At 39.3% G+C, this 27,451-nt stretch overlaps 1 protein-coding gene across 5 annotated transcripts in view; it reads right to left on the reverse strand.

Moving 5' to 3' along the window:
* Positions 1-27,451, reverse strand: part of Mgam (maltase-glucoamylase) — a 131,583-nt gene that overhangs the window by 5,655 nt on the left and 98,477 nt on the right. For all 5 annotated transcript variants that reach the window (XM_076913481.1, XM_076913480.1, XM_076913482.1 and 2 more), the window contains 24 exons: positions 25,101-25,225; positions 23,387-23,475; positions 20,905-20,948; positions 20,318-20,485; positions 17,275-17,427; positions 16,727-16,927; positions 16,188-16,342; positions 15,034-15,202; positions 14,710-14,806; positions 13,914-14,026; positions 13,430-13,555; positions 12,359-12,487; positions 12,004-12,114; positions 11,657-11,719; positions 7,668-7,802; positions 7,171-7,258; positions 6,233-6,371; positions 5,129-5,262; positions 4,978-5,012; positions 4,770-4,886; positions 4,223-4,371; positions 3,517-3,601; positions 2,275-2,331; positions 29-153 (listed from right to left, as the gene is read on the reverse strand). In XM_076913481.1, the coding sequence (XP_076769596.1) occupies positions 29-153; positions 2,275-2,331; positions 3,517-3,601; positions 4,223-4,371; positions 4,770-4,886; positions 4,978-5,012; positions 5,129-5,262; positions 6,233-6,371; positions 7,171-7,258; positions 7,668-7,802; positions 11,657-11,719; positions 12,004-12,114; positions 12,359-12,487; positions 13,430-13,555; positions 13,914-14,026; positions 14,710-14,806; positions 15,034-15,202; positions 16,188-16,342; positions 16,727-16,927; positions 17,275-17,427; positions 20,318-20,485; positions 20,905-20,948; positions 23,387-23,475; positions 25,101-25,225 (2,807 nt within the window). The remainder of the gene's footprint in view (positions 1-28; positions 154-2,274; positions 2,332-3,516; positions 3,602-4,222; positions 4,372-4,769; positions 4,887-4,977; positions 5,013-5,128; positions 5,263-6,232; positions 6,372-7,170; positions 7,259-7,667; positions 7,803-11,656; positions 11,720-12,003; positions 12,115-12,358; positions 12,488-13,429; positions 13,556-13,913; positions 14,027-14,709; positions 14,807-15,033; positions 15,203-16,187; positions 16,343-16,726; positions 16,928-17,274; positions 17,428-20,317; positions 20,486-20,904; positions 20,949-23,386; positions 23,476-25,100; positions 25,226-27,451) is intronic.

Consider the following 27,451-nt stretch of genomic DNA (forward strand, 5'->3'; position numbering starts at 1 on the left):
ACCTAGCCCCACCCCCAACCCCACTCACCTTAACTGGGTGTTCATGGCAGGCTCCTGCCAGGGCAGAATGTAGCCTCCACGAATATGAAGATTAATGTGCTCAAGAGGGGCTTGCAAGGTCATCCACTGCTCTGTTGCATTAATATCTACACCCTGTGGGCGTAGGGAGATGATGAGTGATGCACACATCCAGAGCAGTGCATTCAGCAGAAATTCCAACCACCTCCTGAACTCATCTTCTGGTCCCCACGATTCAACACATACCATCTATACATTCTGCATCCATCTGCTCCATAGAACACATCCAAAAGACTTGTTTCTCTGCCTTTATCTTTGAATATATCTGTCTTGTTTGACCCCTTTATTTTGCCTCATGTGGCATCTTTATCGTTCCCATGTGCTAGTTCTTGTCTTGCCACATGTGAAGTGAATCCTGCTACATATGTGACAGTTGTACTCTGGCTAGAGTCGGAAGTCTCATGTCCTTCTATATTTTCTCAACTAGGCAGGGATTCTTGGTGTTGGTACCTTTGATAGTTTGGACCAAATAATTATCTGTTGTGAGGCTATATTGTGTTTTTTTCTGACTTGGGACAGTTCAGCTGTTTTAGGCAACCTGGTTATCCTCTGTTCCAAGAAAGTCTCCATACCATACCAAATTTCATGGGACATTCAATAAGTATAGCATACTTCAGCCCAGAATTGATGGACTCAAGCAACTCCCCTGCCATAGCCTACCAAGAAGCTGGAACTACAGGCTTGGGGTATGGTACTCAGCAGTGCTGTCATAGCCTTTTAAGATGTTAAACAGTATTGTTTCTGCCCACTAGAGGACAGCGGCACTGGATCTCCAGACTCTTCACTGTGTTGCCATAAAAAATTTTGAAAAGCAAATATTAGCACACCATTGTGTTATTAACTCCAAATGGGAAAGTACCCAAAATTATAAATCCTAGAACTTAGCAGAGAGTTTTGCACTTTAGCAAGGCTATGACTCCAATAGTCTACTAAGATGCCTAAGGTGCAGACTTTAAGGCATCTCCACTCTCAGGTTCAAGTCTCAGGTTAAGCAAAAGCAGGCCACCCTCCCAGTGAGGACCTCCCTTAAGGTATATGCCCTGTGTGCCAACCTGTTTAACCCTAGTAGAAGCCCTGACACATTCAGAAGGACTGTTAAAGTACATGCCAGTCAACATGCAAATTCAAGACCATGTGAAAGCCACTTAAGGGAAATAGCTGCTCTCTTCCTACAGGGCCCTCATGCTAGATTGAAAGCTAACTCTTAGTGTATGTAAGAAAAAGCTAGATAGCAACAAAGGAGACAGGAAACAAAACTACTCAGTGCTCCTAGGACAGAGAAGCTGTTTGTTCTTGTTGAGTTAACACGCAGATTCACTGCAATGTACTTGAATGAGAGAGGCTAGGGTAGGGCTCTGCTTCTGGTCTTCCTGCTCTTCTCAGGAAGTCAGGGGAGATGGGCTAGTTAGAGAGGAAGGATGCTCCTTTCCTTCCATTCTCCCCTAAGAATTAAGCTCTCTCTGAAGTATCTTCGAGACCTTCTCTTCCAGCTTCTTTTCCATTATCACTATCGCCCAGATATCTACAACAGAGAGCCCCTGTATAAGTTAACATGTATTGTTTGGACATGTATTTGAGGGCTCACTTATTATATAATGATTCAGAGGAACGAGTAATGAGTACCTGTACCTGCAGTTCTCTTCCTTGGGTCATGAACCTTTGGGGAGTAAAATGACCCCTCTCACAGGGGACAGCTAAGACCATCAGAAAACACAGATGCTTACATTACAATTCATAACTAGCAAAATTACAGTTATGAAGTAGCAATGAAAATAATTTTATGGTTGGAGGTCACCAAGATATGAAGAACAGCATTAGGAAGGGTGAGAACTACTAATCTATATTATAGAAGCATATATTTAGACACAAAAGCAAAGGCCTCTATACTAGAAGTAAAAAGTGGTTAAGGGTACATTTTCAAGAAGTGAATAATCACCATCCTGCTTAGTAATGTCACACAGGAAGATAAAATGAGGCAGGCACTAATTGAGAAGTTCTCCATGTCACATCAGCTCTCTAATCTTGCTCTAACCCCACTCTAGAAGATGATAAAACATCAGCCACAAGAAATAAATGGTTTGTGCAAGACAACTGCACATGGTTTCCAGGGTGGGTGTTTGGTGTGAGATCTGTCAGATACAAAAAAAAGTTTGTACTGTACTGCTATCACGTTTTATAAACATTTAGAAACCTTACCGTGTAGTAGTCATACCAGCGGGCTCTGGGAAAATATGCTGAAACCTTTGTGACATTCTGAAATTAAACACAAACAAGGTGTCAGTAGTAGAACTTTATCTAGGACAGAGAAACCAATATACACAGAAAGAAGTTACAACAGTAGTGAGAGCCTTGAGTCTCACTCTTTTGTAATCAGCACTAACAGGAACACCACTTCCTCCTACTTTCTTTAAATGGAAAGGTTTTTTTTTTTTTTTTTTTTTTTTTTTGTTTTTTTTTTTTTTTTTTTTTTTTTAACAATGTCCCTCATAAGGTCCCTTGGACTGTATAACTTGAATGGCCTTTTCCTTACAAAAACACCCTACTTCATATCTAGAGAGAAAAACACTCATGTTTTGCTAAGAAGCAAAAGAAAAAACTTTCTAGGTATAGTAAGATCTGAGTAATATTAATCAGCCAGTCTTTAATCAGAAACCCAATCATTCTCAAAGGATGATTAAAATAAAAACAGATTTTAGCTGCTTTCAAGTTTCCTTACATAAGGAAGAGCTATGAGGTGACACACACTGCTATACAGCAGTTCACACAACAAACTTAATTTTAATGGTGAGAGGATTGAATGCTTGCAATGAGTTCCTTTTCTACAGTCCCTACCTGACTCCAAGCCCCCTGTACTAAATAAGGGAAAGCGTATATCTTCAAATATAACACAAGGTTATTTATCTTTTTCACTGTCCTATGGAGCAGAATTGTTAGGATAACTTTAGACAGAGAGAATCTGAATGAGGTCACCTAAGTGGTTAATTATGTTGAGAAAGTTGACAGAATTTAGGGCTGATTCTTCACAGTTCTAAGAAAAATTGATGGAACCAGGATGAATGGAGAAAAAAAGGAGTTGTTACAGTTTTGTCCATAACTGGAAAGAATGAACTTTCTGTCTCTACCTTGCCCATAACGGAGAGGTAACATAAAGACAAGAGGAAACACATGTGAGGGTCATTCATGGATTTGGCTTTGAGTCCAAGTTATCAGAATCAGTGGTAAACCTTTCTACTATGAAAGAATAGCATGCTCCGCCCCAGGGCATCATGGGTGTCCTGACTTCACCTCAATTGCCAGTACAACTTTTAATATTTCTTGGGTCAAGTTATAAGAAGGAAAGAAATGGAAAAGGTGGATCCCCAACACACAGGCCTTATCTCTGTGTTTATCCACCCTGACAGCGGTGGTCCTTCTACTCTCAGAGGCCCCCATACTCACAAACTCCAGCACAGGGCTGACTAGGAAGGCTGGACCCAGCAGGAACTGTTTGTCTATATTCCAGGTCTCCCGGTCTGACACAAACCTAAAAATGGAAATCAAGATGTCACAATCAGATTCCAAAAAGGCCCCAGCCTAAGATCCTAAAGAAATCCTCAAGTCTGAACTCAAGCCAGAAATGCAGCTGAGCCCAGCAGCATCTCTGCTCTGTTTTGATCACATCATATAGACCGCACTGCCTACAAGTCACTTCTCTCAAACCTCAGAAGGAATTTGGCCAGACTGGCTCTATAAAATATTTCCATCCCTCTTCAACACAGCATTAAATATAAAGATAGGCCTCATCCCCCAAACTCCCCCTTAAACACCCACTTTAGTGATAATGTTGCCTTTGTAAGCATAAACTACAGGAGATAATACAGTTTTTGCATGTCCCAATAAGGAATAAATTATGGTATTTTATTTATCTTTTGTTAAAAAAAAACCTTCTATCCAGGATTTATTGTTTGTATAAAATTGAGTTATAAGAGGGAATAAAGTATTCTCTCTGCTTAGACAGCCAAGAACAAACTGGACTGGTGATTTCAATTGTTGAATATTGTTGCACTTGTTGTTTCAGTTGTTGAAAGAATTGTTGCATCGATGCCCACACAGCACATTAAATGAGTCATTCAGTTGGTCACAAAAATTCCTGTTTGACACTTACTCATGGAGAAGAGGCCGCACAACTGTGCTGCCCTCCTTGTGGGCCTTGTACATCAAGGTGTAGAGATACGGCAACAGGGTGTATCTGGTCTCCAGCACACTTCTGGAAATATCCTCAAAGTTTTTATCCCAGGATACAGGGTCTTGTCTCTAAAGCAGAAGGAGTAAAGTTTTTAAAGCCCACGCAACATACCTAAGAATTCAACATCACCCAAGGCTAATTGAAACTGCATATTACAACACTAAAATGTCATATGCTAAATATAATTATGAAAGATACTTCTACAATAACAATAATGGACTGGGAAAATCAGCAAAAATTCTCTCAAAAAAAATTTTAAAAAATCTAAAAATGTTTTTCATGGAATATAGTGGAAAAGAGTTTCTAACCAAAAAGCCACCAAAATAAGTATTGAAGAATATTGTTTATAGGAAGAGGACGTAATGGCTTGGAAGATGTCTCAGGGAAAACAGACAGCAGGAATATACAGAGAAACTGAGGTGGTAATTTTAGTGGCACAGTACAGATGAAGAGGGTGACATCATACCCTGGTCCCAATGGTGTTGTGGTTCCTGGAGAAAGGGTAAAAGGCACCCAGCTGCATCCAGCGAACACACATCTCATACTGAGCATCTTGAAAGAACCCACAGATGTCTGACCCGGTCTGAAATAACATGGAACAAAGTAAGTTCTTCTTGTTTTCCAAGAGACACTGCCATCTTCCCAGGGAGGAGGAGCATGTAAAACACACTTACATAGGATATGCCAAAGAGGCTGAACTCCATCATGCCTGCAATGAGAGATGCAGAAGAGTCAGAACAGTGATTCTCTGCCTCCTCCTCCACCTTCACCAAGGATCTTCTTCCCATCCCTGCCAGCAGAAGCCCCTGGGCACAACCCACACACCAATGATGGATTTCCCCAGCTGGTCCCAGGCAGCTGTGTTGTCTCCCAGCCAGTGTCCTCCCCAGCGTCCAGAAGAGGGGAATGTGGAGCGGGTGATGACAATCCCTCTCTCTCCTGTCACCTCCTGCACAGCTCTGGTTAGGAAATTAAGGAGGAAAGTTGAGGGTAGGACAGGAAGGACCCAGATTGTGTTCTTTGGAACCATAGAGCTTAGGACCCTCTGGCTGATGAGACAATAGAACTAATGCTTTTTCCTAGTAGTCACTTAATGACTTCACCATATGGTAAACACTTTGCACTGTCCCAAAATATTAATCAATCACAAGACCTATCTGTTTATCTATTTGGTGTTTGGTCTTCTATAATCAATGAGATAACAGATAAATTCCTTTACTAGACTGAAATTGTGTAAGTTTTATACATTGAGGTCACCAGATGGGACTATGCTAAATCTGTAAGCTACCCTGGGATCATATAAGAATGGCTAAAAGTCTCAGTAGACATGATTCACTTTTAAAATAAAATAAATTATAGTACCTTGTTTTCCTTTGTCTCTTTTAACCAATGCTATCACATCACCAGGTGTAATATATAATCATTTCTTCTGTCCCCATGCACGTGATCCTCAAAAGGACAATTACTTTCTCAATGATGAGACACTGCCATATTTAAACCCACTTTATCAGCCATAACTAAAGATCTTTCCCTATGCAGAAGTACTTTTTAGTTAAGAAATAAGACTTTCTAGACAAGTAGATCTCAACCTCTGAGTCACAACCCCTTTGGGGTTTGAAGGACCCTTTCACAGGAGTTGCCCAAGACCATCAGAAATAACAGGTATTTATATTGCAATTCCTAACAGTAGTAAAATTATAATTATGAAGAAGCAATGAAAATAATTTTCTGGTTGTGGGTTCACCACAACATAAGGTACTGTATTAAAGGATCACAGCAGTAGAAGGTTGAGAACCACTGTTCTAGACAATTAACCACTAAATTCTTCTTAATCTCTAGAATGAACAATAAAAGGAAATACAGGGAAGTTGTACCAGTGACTGTCCATACCCACTGATAATGCCAACTGCAGAAAAGTGTCCCACTTACTCATAGGTGGGTCTGGTCTGGGACCACCCATACAGGCTGTGTACATCATAGTGTCGCACCCGGGAACCATCTGGAAGGATCTGCTCACTCTCCATGCACAGGGTCTTACTGCTCAGGCCCCTGTCCCTGCCTTCCAAATCTGAGAAAGAATTTAAGAATAAAAGGCAGTTCTGAATCTTCTCATTGCTGACCTCTTTTCTGTATTCTAAAATCTGTATCATAAAACTAACAGGACAACCCTTGGTATGTCCTTTTCCCTAGGAGCATGAGAACAGTGAACTGAACTGCAACATTCCTATGGGTGATTTCAACACCAAGTCCACTGGAGAAACTGATGGTATGGGAAAGCGTGCAAATTACCACATACTCTGGAACAATTCTGAGCTGGATTGTTGATGTACAAATTGCATCCTATAATTCCTATTTTACCCCTGATACAGAGTTTTCTGAATCTTGGCATAGAAAATTGAGATTCAGAAGTATCATAGCCTACGGAAGGTCACACAGCTAATAGAATAACTTATAAAACTAATATATAACTACTAGAACTTTAAATTTCCTTGACTCCCTGAGAATGGGAAGCTCTTTTCAAATAATCATTAATAGCAATTACATTTCTCTATATAAGTTAACATAAATCTGAAGAACTAATAAATTTATCTGTTAGAACTCTTTACAGACATTACCACTGTTGGATATCTTTTGTACTGACTATTGAAATTTGCACAGAGGCCTAGGTTCTTGAGCACACACACACACACACACACACACACACACACACAAATTATATATATATATATATGTTTGTGGTCCCAGTACACCACAGCATCAGTGAGGACCTGTCCTTGGTGGTGAGAGTAATTTCTAGCTGCTGGTTTCTAGCAGAGTTCATCTTTCCAGTCATTGCTCAGCTGGTAGAAAAAACTCAGGGTCCTTACATGGTATGTAGGGAGGATGGTTCAGAGTAGCATCACTGCAGCCAGAAGGAACTGCCCCATTCACAAAACTGGAAGGCTCATTCATATCCTACAAACGTAAGAGATGTGGTTTATACATAAAGATAGTCACGGAATTAATGAGTCAAGGAATTAATGAATAAAGCAGCCGGCCTCTAGTGATCCCTACAGATGCTTCCCAGGAAGAGCCATCATCCTCTGAGGGTAGGGGAAGTGGCTAGAAAGTACAACTCAACCCTCCACATCAAGCAAACTTCCAAATAGTTTCCAGTAACCATCACCAAAGCTTTGCCGTAGGTATTTTAGAGGTCCTAAGAACTAAGGAGGATCAGAATTGCTCCAGTCTCTGTCGGATGAAGTACAGAGTGGTACACCCACAGTCTTCCTGAATGACTTGCATCCTCTAGACTATATAAAAATCCCCCACTATCACTCATATATACACCCACATCTATCCATGTGTACACATGCATACTCACAATCCACAGGCCATCAAACTTCAAGCTCTTTGCTGGTTCCTGTGTGTTTGTGTGGAGTTCTTGGATCTCCTGCTTCCACCACGTGGCTGTTGAATTACGGAAAAAGTCTGGGAAGGCCACATAAGCTCGGTATTGCTACAAAAGTAACAAAATTCACCTGTCAGAAATGAACACCTTGGACAGCAAATACTTCCTAAGAACTTAGTTCAAATACACTTTTGTACTATGTGGTGGTTGACAACAGTAACCAGAATAATATATTCTTGGCATGTTTTAGAAATATTAAGTGCAGAGATACCTGAGCATAAACTACATACCATCCTTTTCAACATTTATACATTTTCTGGAGACTGCTTTTCTTTTTCATGTCAACACTCTGAAATTACTATTTCATGTTATAGATTCCTGGTCCTCAGGTTGACCCCTACTTTATAATAACTCTCCAGAGAGAAAGTAGGAGCCAGTGAGAATGTATAGGAGAAAGACATTTTTCTGGTACTGAATGCCAAGTTGGAAAAAAAAGAAGAAGAAAGATTTTTTTCACTCAAAACAAATGAATAACAATTCATAATATCAGACTAACTCCTATGTATCTCTGTTACTTGGATTTCAAAGAGTGCATAAAACCCATAATTTTATGCTAATCAGTGTAAGAAGATGTAAGTAGGAAGCTTCACCCTCTCTTTCTCTTCATCTACTCTCAAATAATAAAAGCAAGGTTCATATGAAAATTGGATCCAGGGTATCACTCTTTAATTGCACTGAAAGCTTTAGTGAGCTAGGGCTTTGACTAGTATTTTTAGATTGATCTTTGTACTCCCAACTCTAACTATCTTAGAACCTGAGAAGTAATTTTAAAATGATATAAGTTTTCATTAATTATTTATGGATTCATTCCAGTTAGAAACAGCAAGTATCAACAAAATCTTATATATTATTCCACTGTTGTTCATTTGGGGATGCTATGGTCTTTGGTATATTTTAATAAATGGCCTCCCCTATGTTATTTATCATATTATGAGAGTCAAAGAGCTAAGAATCAGAGAGCCAAGAGTGAGAGAGTAGGGACAATACAAAGAAAGCTTGGTCAGTGGGCTACAGTTACACAGGGTCCAATGTCTAGACACAACACAAAATAGGATGCTCTCAAGTAAACAAAGGCATCAAGATTCAGAGGTCTGACTCAAAGAGGCAAGATTCCATTACACTGGGGATCTTAATGAGTTACTTTCTGGTATATCCTTTTGTGAGAAATGGATGCAAGACAAAGAGATTTTTATATGACAAACAAGAGGCCAAGGTCAGTTAATGAGATCCTTACAGGGTGGAGGGGGAAGGGAAAGGGAATATGAATAAATAGAAGTTATGAGCTATTTCTGAGCCCAAATTAAATCCCTTATGGAATACAAGTGGGAAATTAGGCTGGCAGTGTTTTATTAATCTATGTACAGCTTTGATGATCCTTATATGTGCACTAAAAAATGACCCACCATTGTTCAAAGAACTGGCTCTGCCTTATTCTTTCTCTTATCAACACTTGTCAGATTGTATCTGTCCTCCATTTGACAGGTCTTCATTTTCTGATGTCATGAGTCCACCTGTATGACTGGCCCTAGGATTGCTTACAACAGTTCACTACAAAAATAACAAAAGGTATTTTCTGGATCCAAATCTACACTTAGGGATTAAAGGCTTGAGCCTTGATGTCACAAGCCTTCTGTTCTGTTACCTGGTCTGTTTGTTTCATACATGCATCAGCAATTACTGGACATCAATAAGCTTTTCCTCATGTGACTCAAAAAATGATCTTGTAAAATACATGTTTCTTATGACTATTCTATTGCCCAAGTGTCACTTAGGATAGTCTTAATATTTTATGTGATAGCTACTGAAGTATTTCTTACCAAGGCTGATTTCAGGCCTGATATTTCCTTGTGAAAAATTACCTGGATCAGAGCTTCAGGATTCCAGGTCATTTCATGCTTAATGTCACATAGTATTTCACCAGTTGTTATGCTATGAACATTGTTCTCAGATTATCAAGGGCCTAAAGATCAGAGTCAACATTGCTTTAAAGGCTGAGGCAGTATAGAACTTATAAGTTAATAGCCAATCCTATGATTGATGAAATGATACCTCTTCCAAGGTCAACAATTAAATCCCATAGAATCTATGTAATTGAATGTCTCTGACCTGTGTACCCATGAGCTAACTGAATTTCTGTGAGAAGTGATGGAAAGCAAGTCTTATCATACAATAAATGATAGATAATAGACAGAAAGTCTGAAAGGAAAAAGTAAGACACATAATGGGAAAGCAGATCAAAACATATATAGATTCTGTTAGTAACATAAATCAAACATAAAGCGAGCTTGAATAAATTATACTGATAGTTGAAATATTCCCTAATCAGGTTCTGTTCTTTTCTACTGCATCTACTAACAGAAAATAAAGATGTACAGTCTAAAAACCACAAAACCCTGTCCAAAGTGTGAAGATTTCATTTTATATCTACAGCACTATTGCTCTCAAAGTGACCAAGGTGTTCAGAGATCAAAACCCAGTAACTGAACATCACTGGCTTGCAGTAATGAAAAGTCTACTTTTACTATACTAGAGTTATCTCAAGTCTGAGCTATTGAACCCCAGCCACATTAGTTCTATGGAATATATGACTTCCTCTCCAGGACTGAATTTGGCCTTGAAAACTAACTTCTCTGTGGAATGCATGGATATTGATCCTAATTCCTGTCAGCCCCATTGCTGGTGACCGCAGTTGTTCTAAATCACTGAAAACCCTGAGCATTGGCTAACATCTGTACTTGAATAGTTTCCCAACAAGTTTGTAGCTCGGGGTTTTTGTGTGTGACTAATATCTTCAATTACAACTGCTGTGCTTTGTCTCCACAACAATGTTTAACTGGTTAACTCTTAACCCTAATGTAAGTTTTAGACATTGTAAGTTATACTACTGATTGAGACTACAGACACAAGCTTCTTCACTTAATCACCCCTGACTAGGTGACTAGGTGTCCTAGATAAACAGATCTTTTCTTGGACTTTCCCTATTCTCTAGGCAAGTTGAAAAAAAAAAGGAACACACACACACACACACACACACACACACACATGTGTCTGTCAGGCCAGGTACATATTCTCTAGGAAATTCCCACCCCTCCCTAATGACCCTGCTTAGATATTATCAGACCATCAAACGGTTGAGAAGAAACCAAACAGGATACACACCAGTCTGTTGGGTGAGCATCTTGGCCAGAATACAGACAAGAGCAGGAGGAAGCACATACTCATCCAAGCAACCAGCACATGCTAGTGTAGCTCAGGGGAAAACAGGTTCAGAGCCTCCTTTATTTGGATCATTTACGAAGAAGAACTTTCTCCCAGGAGAAAGCAAATGTATAATACAATGCTAGACTAAAGAGGTAAAAGCAACACTGAGACCCATAGCAGAGAGGGAATCGGAGGCAGAATTTATAAGTATGGAGATGGAGAAGCCTGTCTGTAGGGGAAAAATGTACACAGAAAAAAAAGTCTACTTGATAAAGACAAAGGCTGGAAACTACTTAAAGGAGATATCTTTTTAAAAGAGAAAAATGCTGCTTTAACAATAAGAACCACAATTCAGAGAGAGAAAAAAAATCCCTTAGAGCTATCTCTCAATTGAAAGTCTGTGGACCCTTGGATCCTGACAACTTTGGATTTAAGTCACCATTATGCCTTTGATAACCATGGGCAAGTAACTTATATTGTCCGAGTCTTAGACCTTAAAAACAATAGTATTGGCATCACAACACAAATCAAAAGAAAATGTGTGTGTGAGGTCATCAGTACATGAATGACAGGAAGGACACATGTCACAAGAGTATCTTCACCATGCTCAGTAGCACTAGTGGAAACTTCCAGAACTCTGGGTATGGCTTCCCTTTCAAGATAATCTTGACTTCACTCAAAAGCCACAAAGTGCCTTTTACCTCCAATTGATCGTTCCAGTCTAAAGAAGAGTTCACAGTGATATTAGGATAATCAGGCCAGACCTGGAAGCAGAAAACAAAATCAACAGAAATGCCTCAGACAATTTGCCATACACAGAATTTCCTAGAAAACTATAAGCCACCGTCCTACAACTTCAGCTTTTGTGTAGGATTGTTATATGGAGAAGTAAATTCCATAAAGCTCTTAATTATTGTCAGTAAACATTAGCTGTAAAATAAAATCAAAGCCCCAGTGACCAAATGGACTAGTGAAAGCCACATTTACAAACATGTTAACAAGTTCCTGCTCCAGGGTGAAGATTACTGAATGACTGCCCAGTTCATACCTTTCCCCAGACAATGCCTCCATCATTGGGATATCTGATGAAGACATCATTCTCCACACCCCGGGTGAAGGCAGGATAGGGCTGTGTCTCATTGCCAGAAATGGCTGGATCCTGCAGTCAGAGCACAGTACAGGTAAGAAATTACAATGGAAGATAAAATGGTGGCAAGGGTTGGAGGGTTGTTATTCCCCAGTTTCAATTTGCACTGAAGTTTCCATGGATCCCAAGAAATAGACTTATATTAATTACACTTCTATTTCTTGCCTAGAACATAAAAGGACAAACACCCTAAGGTGATCTCCACACAAGTCCACCCATTGTCCCATTCACAGCCACACATTCACACAGGACTAACCAGAATGAGGATGACCCGCATCCCGTTGCCCTTCATACGATTGATCAGGGCTGGAAACCCGGAGAACTTGGGGCTGAGCTTGAAGTCCAGCTGCCTCTCCATGTAGTCAATGTCTGAGTACTGCACATCCTGGGATAACACAAGGAAGACTGGCTGATGGTGGAGCCAGTCCAGGCTCCAAAAGAGAATGTCTCTGTCCCAATCTAGTGATGCCATGCTATGGGTTTGGTTTCTGGGATATTTTTCATTTTCTTTTTCTCATGTGGCTTCAACCAACACCCAAAATAACATTTAATCTAACATGAAAACAGAGTAAGATGAATGATAAATCTGCCTGGAAGGACTGCTGTAAATAGAAGTATAAGCACTATTAAAATCATGTGCTTTGAAAGCTGATAGGGCATGGTTATGGTGACTTCCCACAGCAGGCTGCCCTTGGAATCAGTGGCTCTTGATCATAGAAGCTATAACTAAGTGCTGATGAGATATGGGCAGTAAGTCTGCTGTAAGTCAATGCAATGCAAAACAAAACCATGAAAGAACTGCAGAATTAGTTAAATCTGTCACCTTAATGAGAAAAGTGTGTCTGATTACTCTCGGTATTGTTTTTCTGTAGTCCTTAAAAGTAAGGTGAAGAACAGAACAATACGCAGACAAACTTGATTAAATATGAAAAAGAATCGAGATCAGGCCTATTGAAAGCTCTTGCCCTCGAGCAGGGCAGGTTGCCTCCATATGTTATTTCCTGTCCAAGACTCTGTATTTGTTAGAGCTGTACTTTGGGGCTATAACAATTCTTTATAATGGTCTGACTAATTTGGGTTCATATTTTCTACTTGGGTTCATTTTTTTTTAGTTAAGCATAAGTACTATTGAAGAAATCTTTTATTATGAAAAGAACCTTATGACTAAATTTCTTGAGCCAACCCTACTTCCTCACTCTTAGTCTGAGTCACCAATGCTAAGATCCCAGGAGCAAGAATACACCTTAGTAGTAACAGGCTCCACACAGATTTGTTTAGCTCTGAGGTTGCAGAGCCAGCACACCATGAAAGCATGACATGTACATACATAGGGGATCTGCTTAGCCACCATCTCATCATACAAGTTGGAGATCTCAGTATCATTCTCATATCCATAGCGACACAGCTGGAATCCCAAGGACCAGTAAGGTACCATCACGGGACGACCAATCAACTAGAAAACAGACAGAAAGTATTAGTACTTCTAAGGAGAAGTTTGAATGTACATTAAAGGAGACTATTTGACCAATCCAAACTAAAGAAATTCAACTCTATAAATCATCATGTCCTCCCCACTACCACAACTCACTACCACTGCTAATACCACATTATGCCTGCAACACTATGACGATTAGAGAAGCCATAAATGCAATGCTGTTGGAATGTAGGGGCTGATCCCTGTTCTATAATATACTTCTTTCTGATAAAACCAATGATTGTAATCACCATGTGAGAGTCACACTAATAAACACAGTGACTGGGAGCAGAGAATGTGATAACATTAATACATGACAATCAAATGAGCTTCCTACCTCTGTGTACTGTTGAGTGACAAGCTCAGGAGTTGGCCCAAAAAATACATAAAAATCCAAAATTCCCCCTGTGGTGCGGTATGTCAGAGCAGGCGTGGGCTGGAATGTCACATCTGAAAACAGAACAACATCAACAATAATGAAATAATTGGTTAACCAATTAGACTTGAATTAGCTCTGTTTCTCGCTTCCATTTTATACCATTAGTGGCAGACATTCTATAGTAAACCAAAATAGAACTGAGAAAGGAAAAGCCCACAGGATCCTGTCCCTTTAGTGCTCGTTAACAGAGGTTTTAAATTTCTGAAACTCTTAATTATCATAATTTCTATATCATAATAGCATAAAACTCATAAAAATATCAAAGTAGCACTAAGTCTCAGCGTCCACCTCCTGTGGCCTCACTAGTAGTTACAGTATGTATTTCTGAACTTGACTTTCTGCCCCTTTCTTGTGTAGCATAAAAATATTCCCAATCTCATTTTGCCAGAGGCATTGTTCTAACCTAAAATCTTGGCAGTAATTCAAGTTATATAGCCAGTTGCCTCCAGCTGAGGAACTTGGGGACCCTCAGGAATTAGAATTTTGCTATGCCTTCTTATGTAAGTGTTTTACATAATACCAAATAAAAGTTTAGTGAACAAAGCAATCATAAATCTCTAGGATAAAATGAAGGCTAAGCAGGACAAAAAAACATTACCCAGAGATGTTATTTTTGACTTAAAATGTAACCAAGTCAAAGTCATTCTAAGGCAGTTCAAGAATGATTGGCACTCAGTAAGAGGAGTCATCCTACCCATGGCATTGCTGTTCATCAGGAGGACTCCATGGGCATTGCCATCCTCCTCCAGCCCCATGTAGTAAGGGTGGACACCATAGGAATTCTTCTTGTACTGGGAGAAATAGGGAGAAAAGAGGTTAGGAGACTGTGCATGAGAAATTTGATTGCTAAGTCGAGTCGGCTTCCTCTGCTGAAAACAGTGGAGGAAAGGGGACGATTAAAAATATGCCCATTCACCTAAATGTAGAAGGGATCAATCAAGTGGCATCTGGAAAGAAGCAGAAGCCGAACAGTATGGAGGGAGGGAGAGAATTCAGACCACAAACACTCTGCCCTTACCCCTGGAGGTTCATCCCTGGAAAACATGCCCCACGTGTGCCAGTTCAAGTCTATCTTGAAGGTTGTGTGCTCAGTTTCCCCAAAGCCATAGATGTATGTGGAGGGCAGGCGTGTGGAGATGCGGATGAACATGTCATTGAAGGTGAAGCCAAGGACCTGAGAGTCCCAGCTGCAGAGGAGAAGGAATATTTACAAAACAAAATCATCTCCATGGTGACTTCTAGCAGCTATCCCTCAAACAAAACGTAAATCTATCAGTGTAAAGCAATCTCAAATACCTCCATTAATGGCCCAGTGGTCACCATCCTCTCATCCTCCTTCCATTGCTGCCTTTCCAAGTATCCTCTGCATAGCAAGAAACCCAAGCCATTCTCACTGCCTCAACTGCTATCACTCACATGTGCCCTTCTCCTTGAGGACTCTCCTGCAGACATCCAGGTCTGTGATTAAACAGACCCCACTCCATGTCCCAGTTTTGCCCATATTCTTTTGTGATGTCTCACCAATTCTTCAGAGCTATTCACCTTCCAAAACCCATTTGTCAACCCTGCTTTATCTTCCCACTCTCATCTCTCAATTATGTCACCAAATTCTCTCTATAACGCAACATGCCAACTTCCCTGCTTGGACATCATGCTTTTTGTCTCCCCTCTATCACAAACATTACTGTTCTTCTCCTGGAGCTCCATATTGGGCTCTTTATCAATTTTCAAATGACACCTCTTCCTCAGAGAGCCAAACTCAAGACCACATTATAAGAAGCAGTGGCGTCTCAGTAACTTGGTTACCCTGTCCTTTTTCCTATACAGCATGGTTACAGCCAATTAGGCTCCTGCATTTACTGTAACAAACATTATCCATCATAGTTTGCTGAGAACAGGCACTCATGTGCCTCCAACAAGCGTCTTCACAATAACATCTAAGATGCAGAAGGGAGCCCTGAAATATTTGTAAAATTTTCACAGTAAATGTCTTACGAATCAATCTCAGGATGCTAAAGACTTCCCCTAATCACAGAGCAAATGGAAATTGCTTCCTTATGGTTCTGGTCACCGACAATGTGACACTTTAAGCCAGCTGTCTTCAACAACAATGGCCCTGATTTAGAATGTTAAGGAAATCAGCTCCTTGGAGTCAGACCAGGAATCACTTACATTACAGTGCCTGTACCCTTCCGACGAATTTCAATCCCAAATGGGTTCTCCTTGATGAGCACATCATAGAGGCGGCTGCCAGGGGTACTGGATGGAGTGCTGGGGATGTTCAGAGGGACTGGGACTTCATACCGAGTGTGGCTTGGATCATAGATCTAGGCCAGAGGAAATGCATTTGAAGATACAGGTGGGAAAATAACTTCTGATGTTCTATAATACTGTTCTATAATGGCCTCATTTCTCTCTGGATTCTGTTAAGATACAATTTATTTTACTGAGGAAATTTAAGTGCAAAACTGCTTTTAAGGTTCTGTAGCCTTAACTAGCAAAGAGCATCAGGATTAGAAAGGCCCTGTCCGGCCAGGCCGTGGTGGCGCACGCCTTTAATCCCAGCACTTGGGAGGCAGAGGCAGGTGGATTTCTGAGTTCGAGGCCAGCCTGGTCTACAGAGTAAGTTCCAGGACAGCCAGGGCTACACAGAGAAACCCTGTCTCAAAGAACCCTGTCCATACCTGACAGCACACAAACCCTGTGTTTACCTTAAACTGCAGCATTTCGTCCTTGTGGTATGTCACTTTCAGTTGCAGTTGATTCACAGGTGTAGAGGGGAAGGCATTGCTATAAGAAGAAGCCTTCACGGTGATGTCAGCTGTGGCTCCGTGTGAGTCATACTGAATGTTGCTGACTGAGTGCAGCTCATTAACAAGGTAGCAATAAGGGACCCCAGAAGTGTTAGATACCTGGGAAGAAAGTCAATATTCTAGATCAGCAGGGGATCCTGAATTATCAAATAGAAAGTGTTAGAAAGGGCAATTTAAATGAAGGTGTGTATGTGTGTGTGTGTCTGTGTGTGTGATTTTACACATACTATATCTTAATAGATTGTCTTCAAGAAATGTACTTACTAAAAATAACCCAGTCCTATCCCCAGTAATACTTCAATCTTCACCAGATTCCTTTCTCCCTATGAATTTGAGGCTATACAAAAGTATACCAATATGTCATGCTCATGAAACATTGAGTAGTATTCAGTACACACACACACACACACACACACACACACACACACACACTTCAGCTCCATTACCTCCCAGATACAGCCTCGAGCAGTGCAGCTTGCTTCAGAAGCCCCATGTTGATCTGGATAGCAATCTATCTTTTCCTCATCCCTAATGCTGAAATCCCACTCCACTGTATAAGATTCATTCAGGAGAAGTTGGATACCTGTAATAACTGCAACCTGTAGGGTGAACAAGGCACAAGAAATTTATCAATAAAAACGAAGCCCTCAACCTAGAACTGATCTTAATAGTTGCATGTAATTAAAATGGTATAAGAGAAAAAAAAAAAAAAAAAAAACTAAACAAAAATGGATAAAAGGAAAAAAATTAAAAAGCCCTTACACAATCTCAACAAGGCATATTACTGTCTTAAAGGAGGAGAGCTATGTATTAAGTGTGAGCCTATCAGCAACAATGGGGAAATGTCAGTCTACTATTCCATTAGTCTTTATTACGTGGTGTAATTATTGGGACAAATAACCGTTGTGTTCCTTTTCAATCCTTCCCTGACCTATATGTCCCTATTTATTTTGTCACAAATATCCTCTTCTGCTCTTCTAGAGTCTAGCCTTTCTTCTTGTGCTTCTCTCCCTGGAGCAGTGTGTCCCTGTTAGTGTGGGCACATAGAGAACATGTAGTGTCGAGCATAGTCCCAGGTTCCTGTGACGGTTAAAGTTGTCAACTTCCCCTACATGGGAATCACCTGGAACCTGGGTCTAGGACCATGCGAGTGGGAGGTTATCTTCATTGCATTGAGGAGGGAGCATCTGTCCAGTGTGAGTGGTGTTATTCCTGTCTTGGATCCTGGGATGAGTAACAATATACATTCGTTGCTTTCTGCTTTTTGAGAGATTGTGATGTAACCAATTTTTTTTTTTTTTTTTGGTTTTTCGAGACAGGGTTTCTCTGTGTAGCCCTGGCTGTCCTGGAACTCACTCTGTAGACCAGGCTGGCCTCAAACTCAGAAATCCGCGTGCCTCTGCCTCCCAAATGCTGGGATTAAAGGCCTGCGCCACCACCGCCCAGCGTAACCAAATAATTTAAGCTCCTGACATCTTGGTTTTCCCACCATGATGGACCAAATCTTTTTTTTAAAAAATTTAATTATCTATTTTATATATATGAGTACACTGTTGTTGTCTTCAGACACACCTGAAGAGGGCATCTGGTTCCATTGCAAATGATTGAGAACTACCATGTGGTTGTTGGGAATTGAACTCAGAACCTTTGGAAAAGCAGACAGGGCTCTTAACTGCTGAGCCATCTCTTTATCCCCCAATGGACCAGACCTTTAAAATCATGAGCCAGAACAAGATTTCCTTCTCTACTTGCCTTTGCCATTGCATGTTATCAAAAAAAAAAAAAAAAAAGGCAGCTCCCATTCTTATATTTCTATGAGATATTAGCCGAACTAAGTGAATTTGTTGAATATCAATTTAACCAATTGTAAAACTAGTGAGTTGGGAGGGGGAATTACATTTCTTTTCATACCTAACACTAATCTAAGATCATCTGCTTAAACCTTGAAATATTCTAATAGTCTACTTATCAAATTAAATATGAAATGTTTTCTGTAATCTTTTTTAAAATATCTGACTCTTATTTAAAACCTTTTCATTTTTTTTTAAGGAGGCAAGGTGACATTTTAAGAACTATCCTGATTCTCTTCATCTCCTCCTGATCCACTACTTTTCCATCTCACCAATTCTAACTATCCACTACCATTTCCAACAAGGTTCAAATACTATTTTAAGAGTCTTTGAAAATTAAATCAAGTACGACTTTTGTAGTTCACCACCTTAGACCCTACAAAATCTGACCACATGTTTCCTCTGGAATAAACTGATGTCCACTTAAAACTAAATGTTACTGATACTACATCCACAGGATTTTCAGGGTGATAATATGAGGCTATTCTCTGTTCTTGGACTGGCCTATTCTGATATCTCAACTTGAATGGGTTTACTTTCCTTTTATGGCAAAATGAGCCCATTGTGGAACATAATTCCTGATTTGTTACTCACAAAACACATGTCCTTCTGTAGTATTTCATTTTAGAATAGCAAAGCTCTCGGGTAAAAAGTACATTTTCATCTGTATTTTAGCTGTGGCTTTGAAAAGTTCACATCAACTTCACCATCAGCACCTGGGCAAGTGTTTCCTTCTCCCTTCTCTATCAGCTTTACCTCTGCCATTTTCTTTTTATTATCTTTCCTTTTTGCTTATTTTGTTTCCCCCTTTCTCTCTCTTAGTGTTGGAGTTAGAATCTTGATACAGAAGAAAGAAAGGGGTGAAAGCATTAAAACTTAAAATAAAATAACTTCACATATTAGGCCTCAGCACTGGCCATTAGCTCTCGGATCTGCATTCATTTAACCTGACCTCTTCTTTCCTACCTGTGCTATTCATGTTCATGTGTGAATATGTACATATATAACACACACACAAATATGTATGTGTGTCTGCATGTCTGTGTGTCTGTGTATGTATGTACGTGTGTTGGTTAAGGTTGTATCACTTCCCAGTGAAAAGTTATCTTGTTATCATCAAATCCAATACATAACAACCATTTGGGTAGGATTTTCAAATACTTTTGTCTTAAATATGTCATTAAATGTATATGTGTTTTGGAGTGTGTATGTGTGTGTATGTGTGTGTATGTATATATTACATATTAGATATTAGATATTACATATTATTACATATTACATATTATATATGTATGACTTTTACATGTGAGATATATATGTGGCTTATTTGTATGTGTATTATCTACATGCATATTATATATGTATGTGATCATAATAAAGTTTGTAAGAGAGCAGAACTCTTGAGAGACAGTAATAACAAAACAAAATCAAAAACATCTGCCCTTATCATCCTTGCCCCAGCAGCTCCCTGACTCATTTTACCTCAGACATGTCACTACATGTCCCACATGTCACCACAGTTCCTGACAGTCTGACTTATCCATCGGAGGTGCAGTTATCCTTTGAGAACCACAGCGACTTTCACAAAAAGAATCACCATAAAGCCAATTTTAAAAACCTCAACAAAATAGAGACTTACCTTCATGTTTGGATCATAACTGACTTGAGGAGACATCTGAGTTACCATCCCATTGTGTTTTACTGTAACATTGTAAAGGGCTTGTGTTCCAAAAATTTTAATCTCCTGAAATGCTAAGTTGTCGGGGTCCATGTAAGTTGACTCTAAAGTGCTCACATCCAAGCGGTTCTGAAATACATCAAGCATCGTTGTGCACACATGAATGAACTGAGGTTCTGTAGGCCCTCAAATGCCAAATCCTAGAGCAGACGTTCAGCTGCTGGGAAAGCCTCTGAGTAGAGAGCATTGACTAACATATACTTAGGAGAAAAAATGAGGACATGCAGACAGACCTTTTACTTAACTATATAAAGACACTGGTGGCATAAAACCACTTCAATTAGAAAATACTACTTGCTTTGATGTGTGAGTATTATTGCCTCCTTTTGATAGCATGAGTAATGAAATTACTGGGAATTAAGTCATAAACAGGAATGTGTATACTTATAGCCATTGCAGTAAATGTAGTCACACACATACACATGCCAATAAATGCTAACGGCCAGATAAAAGCCTACACTTCAAATTCCTGAAAACTTTCTACTTACTTGAGTGACCGAAAAGTTACACAGAATGTTATTGGTTGTGAGATCTGAAAACAAAAGAGAGATGAGTCAGACTAGCATGGCCACCACAGAAGGCCAAATTTATGTCCTTCCCTTAAAGCTGAGAGTTGATTTCAAAAACCGAAGAAGGATGTCTTTTATGACAGATGAATCTAGTAATACCACCTCTTCATTCATTCATCAATCAGTGAAAACAAGTTATTCGCATTTCCTGCCTACTGGCAACAATGCCACAATGAACACAGAGCCTGGATTCTCTTTGGTAAACTCATTTCATAGACACACATATGTGTGTGTTGAGAAGTTGAATGATTATATCATAAAGTCATTTTATTTTCAACTTTTTTTCTAATGACTAGACCAACTTCTATTTCTACCAAAGGATATCAGTGGGCCCTCTGGGCTTCTGCATCTGCACTAATTCTTGTTACAGTTAATTATTTCATACTGGTCATCCTGCAAGATGTGGGGGTGATACCTCATTATCAAATTTATTTAAATCTGAATTTATTGCTAGTGCTCACCATTTTCTCATGTATCTGTAGAGTTTGTGTGTGTATTCTCTGAAAGAATATCTATTGAGACATTTTTCCTATTTTAAAATTACATTATGTTTCCCCTTTTTCAATTTTTAAGAGTATTTCTTATATCTTCACATTGACTTTTTTGTCAAATGCATAATTTGCCCCATTTTTCTCCTGCTTTGTAAGCTGCCTTTGAAAACCATCAGTTTTTCTTTTTCTATATAGAAGACTTCAAGGTTTATATAGTAGTTTCTGTCCTTGGCTTTGCCTATGAAGACCAGTGATAAAAAATATTTTCCCTACTGTTTTCCTAGAAGACTTATTTATGCTCAGTGCTTAACTTGAAATCTTGCATACATTCTACAGTAGTGAAGATATGGACAGTACCTAGAAGTCCATGGGAAGATGGTGGGAAAATAAATCATGGAACATGTACAACACAGAGTCTTCAGCTAATGGGACCATAGGAATGCTGTACCATGTGACCTTGCATAAGCCTAAGGCACGCCATATCAAATGAAGGGAGCTAGGCACAAAGAGAAGTACTTAGCCACCATATTAATATGTGATTTGAAAAATTTTAAAACAAAGCATGGAACTGTTGTTGCTAAGGGGCAGGGGAGTAGAAAAGTCACTTGATGGGCAGAGACATTGAGTTATATGAGCATGTTCTGGGAATAAAATGTGTGGCATGGGCGAAACTGGATGTCTTCATTCTTGATCATGTTGATGGTAATCAGTAAATGATTAATATGTTGAAGACATTTGTAGAGAGAATATCTTATGTCTGTATGGATGTGGCACCTGTCAATAATAAATATGATGACCTGTGGCTTAGGCAGGAAGTAGGAGGTAGAACATCCTGGAGGAGAGAGAATTCTGGGATAAAGCTAGGCAGGAGATTCAACTGTGAAGATGTGATGAAAAAATAAATTGAAGCCGGGTGGTGGTGGCGCACGCCTTTAATCCCAGCACTTGGGAAGCAGAGACAGGTGGATTTCTGAGTTCGAGGCCAGCCTGGTCTACAGAGTGAGTTCCAGGACAGCCAGGGCTACACAGAGAAACCCTGTCTCAAAAAAAAAAAAAACAAACAAAAAAAAATTAAAAAAAAAAATAAAAAATAAATTGAGCGCATGGTACCTAAGCACAGGTAACCAGCCATGTGGCATAATATAGGTTAAAATAAATGATTTTTCTTAAGTTATGATTTAGCTGGAGAAAAGCTAAGCCATGTGACCAAGGTATTTGTGAATATAGTTTGAGTCTGAGTCTTATTTCTGCGAGCATGGGCTGAGAGGAAGAACCAGACCTAACTTCTTCAGATGTTGAGTATGTTCAAATTTTTTCAATCCATTATTTCAAATAAAGCTAAGATTTTAAAAACTGTATCTTGAGAATGACAAAATTATGAGTGAAGTATACAAGTTTAAGCAACGGTTTTTTTTTTTTCCATGCTAGTTTCACCCTTCAAAAAGCTCACCAAATGTTTCCATAGCATGTGTTCTGTGGGAATCTATTTCCTAAGCTAGAGTCACAAGATCAATATTGCACAGCAACTGATTATATTAAAGGACTGATTGACACATACATAGGCAGTAAGATGTGTATGCTTATCACCAATGTTAGTCACTCAGGATTTGGGGATAATATACATTTCAGAGCATATGAACTAAAGCACCAGTCATGAAAACTTATGTGTCCCTTAATGGTCTGTTAAAAAAATGAGTCAAGCCAACAAAAGAATTTGGGAGGTATGTTCTCCTTCCATGTATGGTTCATCTATCATGGCCTCTGGACAGTATAACCAGAAGCAATTTTTTTCTGGGTTACTGCTGCTAGGATACCTGGTGAGATTTCACCCTCAGGTGGATGACCAGCAGAAAGAAAGGGACAGAGTCTGATGCAGATCTTCAATGGTCACACCCTCTCAAGACACTCACCCTTTGACTGCCCATCATCCCAGAACAGCTCTCCTCTTGCTTCTTTGTTCTCATCCAGAGCAATGAGAAGACCAAGAGGATTCTTCCGACTGTGGGGAACAGATTCACATAAGACACAAATTCTTAGGGCTCAAAGGATTTTACCAAACATTTGCATCAAATTTCAACTCAAAAAGAGTCAACCACACATGACTCTTGATTTAGAGATGGAAGGAGAATAGCATAAGTGTCTTCCTCCAACAATAATTTTATTATAATCCAATAATAATTTTTATTATAATACAAAATAAAGTATTTTAAACATCTATGAAGGACTTAAGCATGTAACCCTCAGAGTTTCTGAACCACCACCATAATTAACATTAAAACTGCAGCTCTATTCACAAAATGGTTCATTAAGAGAGAAACAAAATCCTACACAATGTTGCTACAATCCTGGGCGTTTTTGACATCGTATTCCAGAAGAATCTCAGTGATTTGAAAGTTAAATCTATAAGTGTCAATGATGAGAAATGAATAATCAAAAAAGTAGAGGCAAATAGACTAGTGATATGCTGAGACCACTCGGTGCTAAATCACCTGTCTATCTAGTATGTTCTTCACCCTGGTCCTTAGGCCAAGTTTACTAAAAGCATAAACTCAAGTGCTGTAAAACAAATGACTGTACTGGAAAGTAGCATTTGGGGGGGGGGCATTAAAAGCCACCTTTATTATTAACATATTGAAAAAGATAGGGTTGTCAAAGTCAGCTTAGAATCACATTTTCATAGACAAGGGTTATTCTTGGAGGGTTCAGACTTTTAACTAGGGAGGCACGAGAGTTTAAATGTTTGAATCAGAAATTCAGTATCAGTGCATAAATTGATTTGAAACTGGTTATTTGATAGAGAGAGTGGGAGGGTGGAGGGAGAAGAGTAATGATATTTAATCATTTTTTTTCATAACAGGGACTAAGTTGAAAGACTAAGGAAGTGAGGGAGGTTCAAAAGGCAGTTTTTAAGCCCCCTAAGAAGTCCCTCTCTGTTGAAATCCACTGGAATTAAACTTTTAAACATATGAGGATTCCGATAAGTAATTCTTTCATAGAGATAGAATTATAATTGTGTAATTGAATATGAGAAAAAGTTAGTGGCTCAGGAAAAGTGGGAGAGATAAGTTTATGTTGTTAAAATCCAATTACAAATTTTAAAAGGTGCTCAGATATTGATCAGAAGCAGGAAACTGGGTTTGTAGGAGCATAGTTAACTTAACCCAAGTCTAGGGCAGAGATGGTGTGAGGTATGAGCAAACAACTACTGATATGTCATCAGGCCACATCAGGTAGGAAGAGTACTGAGTAAGATTGCACAGAATTGAGCCTTCTCAAGTCATGAGACTTACAATGTGAAAATGGAGGCAGCCCTGAGAGAGCCAGGGATACTGACCACCCCAATTGTCAATTTATCCTCAAAGTTAAAGTGAGTAAGGAGAAAAAGGAAACTCTTTCAAAGTCCAGCAGAATGGTTCTCTGTCAAGATCATGTAAGGTAGAGACATGGCAGAAATTCAAGAGCAGAGTATAGTGACACCACACACACAGACACATAAACCCACAACATAAACCTGATGGAGGAAATAGATAAAATACAAAACTGATACTGGAGAGATGACTGACTCTCATGACAAAAGACTAAGCTCAGAGGTGTGCAAAGCATAACCACATTCTCCTTATTCACCTTAAGTGAGTGTTCAGGGCAGGTCGTTGCCATGGCAGGATGTAACCCCCTCGGACATGAAGATTGATGTGCTCAAGAGGGGCTGGTAAGGTCTTCCACTCTCCTGTAGAATTGATACTTGCACCCTGGTGTCAAAAGGAGGAGACATGATGAGGTAAGCACACACTTCTCCCTGAGCAACATATCCCACCCACCTCCCTAAGCCTGCTGCTAGGACATCATCATCATCCATCCATCCACCCATCCATCCATCCATCCATCCTTCCATCCATCGCAAACCTCGTTTCCACCTTTGGTCATTCAATTGCTCCTGCATGAAGCCTGGATGTGCGTCTCCATGTCTCCAGGGGAGTCTCTGCTCTTTGCAGGATCTCATATAGACCTCCCCAGTACCCTCACTATACACTCTGTTTCTAAGGCATGGTGGTACTGGACAGTATCTGCATTTATTTCTTGTTGACTGGGGATCTGCTGTCCCTTCTTCTACCCCCCAAAGCTCCTAATACTTTTGATATATGCTCCATTGCAAAAATCAGTGTGAGAAGACTTATTTACGTATTAGTGGCTTGAGTTGAATTTTTCTGTCTTACATTTAACACCTTTACCTGACCTTATGTGTAAAAGGTGCTCACTCATCTGAGTCATAACTTAAAATTCGTTCACTTTTCTCAGCCACAGCAGGGCTTCATAATGCAGGTACGTTTTTGAATTTTTTCTTTTATTGAAAATAGATTTTTTTCATACAATATATTCTAATTACATTTTCTCCTCTCTCTCTACTCCTCCAAGTTCCTCCCCACCTCCCCTCCTATTCAGATTCATCACTTTTTGTCTCTCCTTACAAAAAAAGGCATCTAAGTGATTATAATATAATATAGCAAAACCAAGCAGATTAGGATTGGACAAAACAAACAAGCAGGAGGAAGAGCCCAAGAAGAGGCAGAAGAAACAGATATAGATGAAATGTCTCACTCATTCATACATTCAAGAATACCATAAAAACAGAAAAATCAGAAGCCATAATTTATGTCCAAAAGCTATAGGATAATACATACATACATACATACATACATACATACACACATACATACATATATACATACACACATACATACATACATACATATATACATACACACATACATACATATATACATACATATATACATACATACATACATATATACATACATATATACATACACACATACATACATACATACATATATACATACATATATACATACACACATACATACATACATACATATATACATACATATATACATACACACACACATACATACATACATACATACATAATACAAGTAAATGTAAGAAAATAAAATAAGAAACCTGAAATGACATTATGAGACAAGGAACCTGCAATGATGCTGTTGGGTCCATTTTTTTGTGGGCCATTTACTGCTGAGCATGCAGCCTCCCCTGAAGAGTAATTTGTTTCCCTAGTAAGCCTCCCTTGGAGAAAACTACTTTTTCATTTGAAATCAGTTAACAAAGATAGCTTCTGAGTTAGGAATTAGGGCATATGTCCACTGATGCTTTCAGCTCTAATATACATTGGTAAGTGCAGGCACCATTAACAATTAGCTTAGAAAGTTCTTTTTCATTGTGCTGTTTTATAATGTGTGTGTGTGTGTGTGTGTGTGTGTGTGTGTGTACATGTGTCAGTGTGTGAATATGTGTGTTGTAAATATGTGCTCATATGTGTACACATATGTATATGGCTATGTATCAGTGGTTCTCAACCTTCCTGATGCTTCGACTCTTTAATACAGTTCCTCGTGATATGGTGAGCTCCAGCTATAAAATTATTTTTTGTTGTTATTTTATAACTATAATTCTGCCACTGTTGTAAATCATAAGGTAAGTATCTGTGTTTTCTGATGGTCTTAAGTGGTCCCGGTGAAAGCGTTGTTTGACCCCGCCCTCCTAAAGGGGTATTGACCTGCAGGTTGTAAACTGCTATTGTATAGTGTCAGAAGCCATCTAGGAAAGGATAAATGTATGCAAGTACATTTTCTGGAGATGGCCCCAATGTTTTGTAAAGGTGTAATGGGTAAGCTCGAAGAATACAAGATCTGTAGACACTTCATCCCAGGATTGCTTCTTGCTGCTGATATGCCTTTCCTGTCACTATCACATAGCCTAATTATTCCTGAGCATCAGCCCATCCTATTGGGTAGATTTTCTGTAGATGAATATGAAGATGTACTCTCATGTAGTAACACTGTGTAGGCAAATTGATGCTTTTATAATCCCTAATCAAGATTTTACAAAATTCATAAATTTATACAAGTAATTTTGAGCCCTCTAAATGCTGCAAATAA

This window comes from Arvicanthis niloticus, chromosome 15 (assembly GCF_011762505.2).
Source record: "Arvicanthis niloticus isolate mArvNil1 chromosome 15, mArvNil1.pat.X, whole genome shotgun sequence".
NCBI classification, from domain to species: Eukaryota; Metazoa; Chordata; class Mammalia; order Rodentia; family Muridae; genus Arvicanthis; species Arvicanthis niloticus.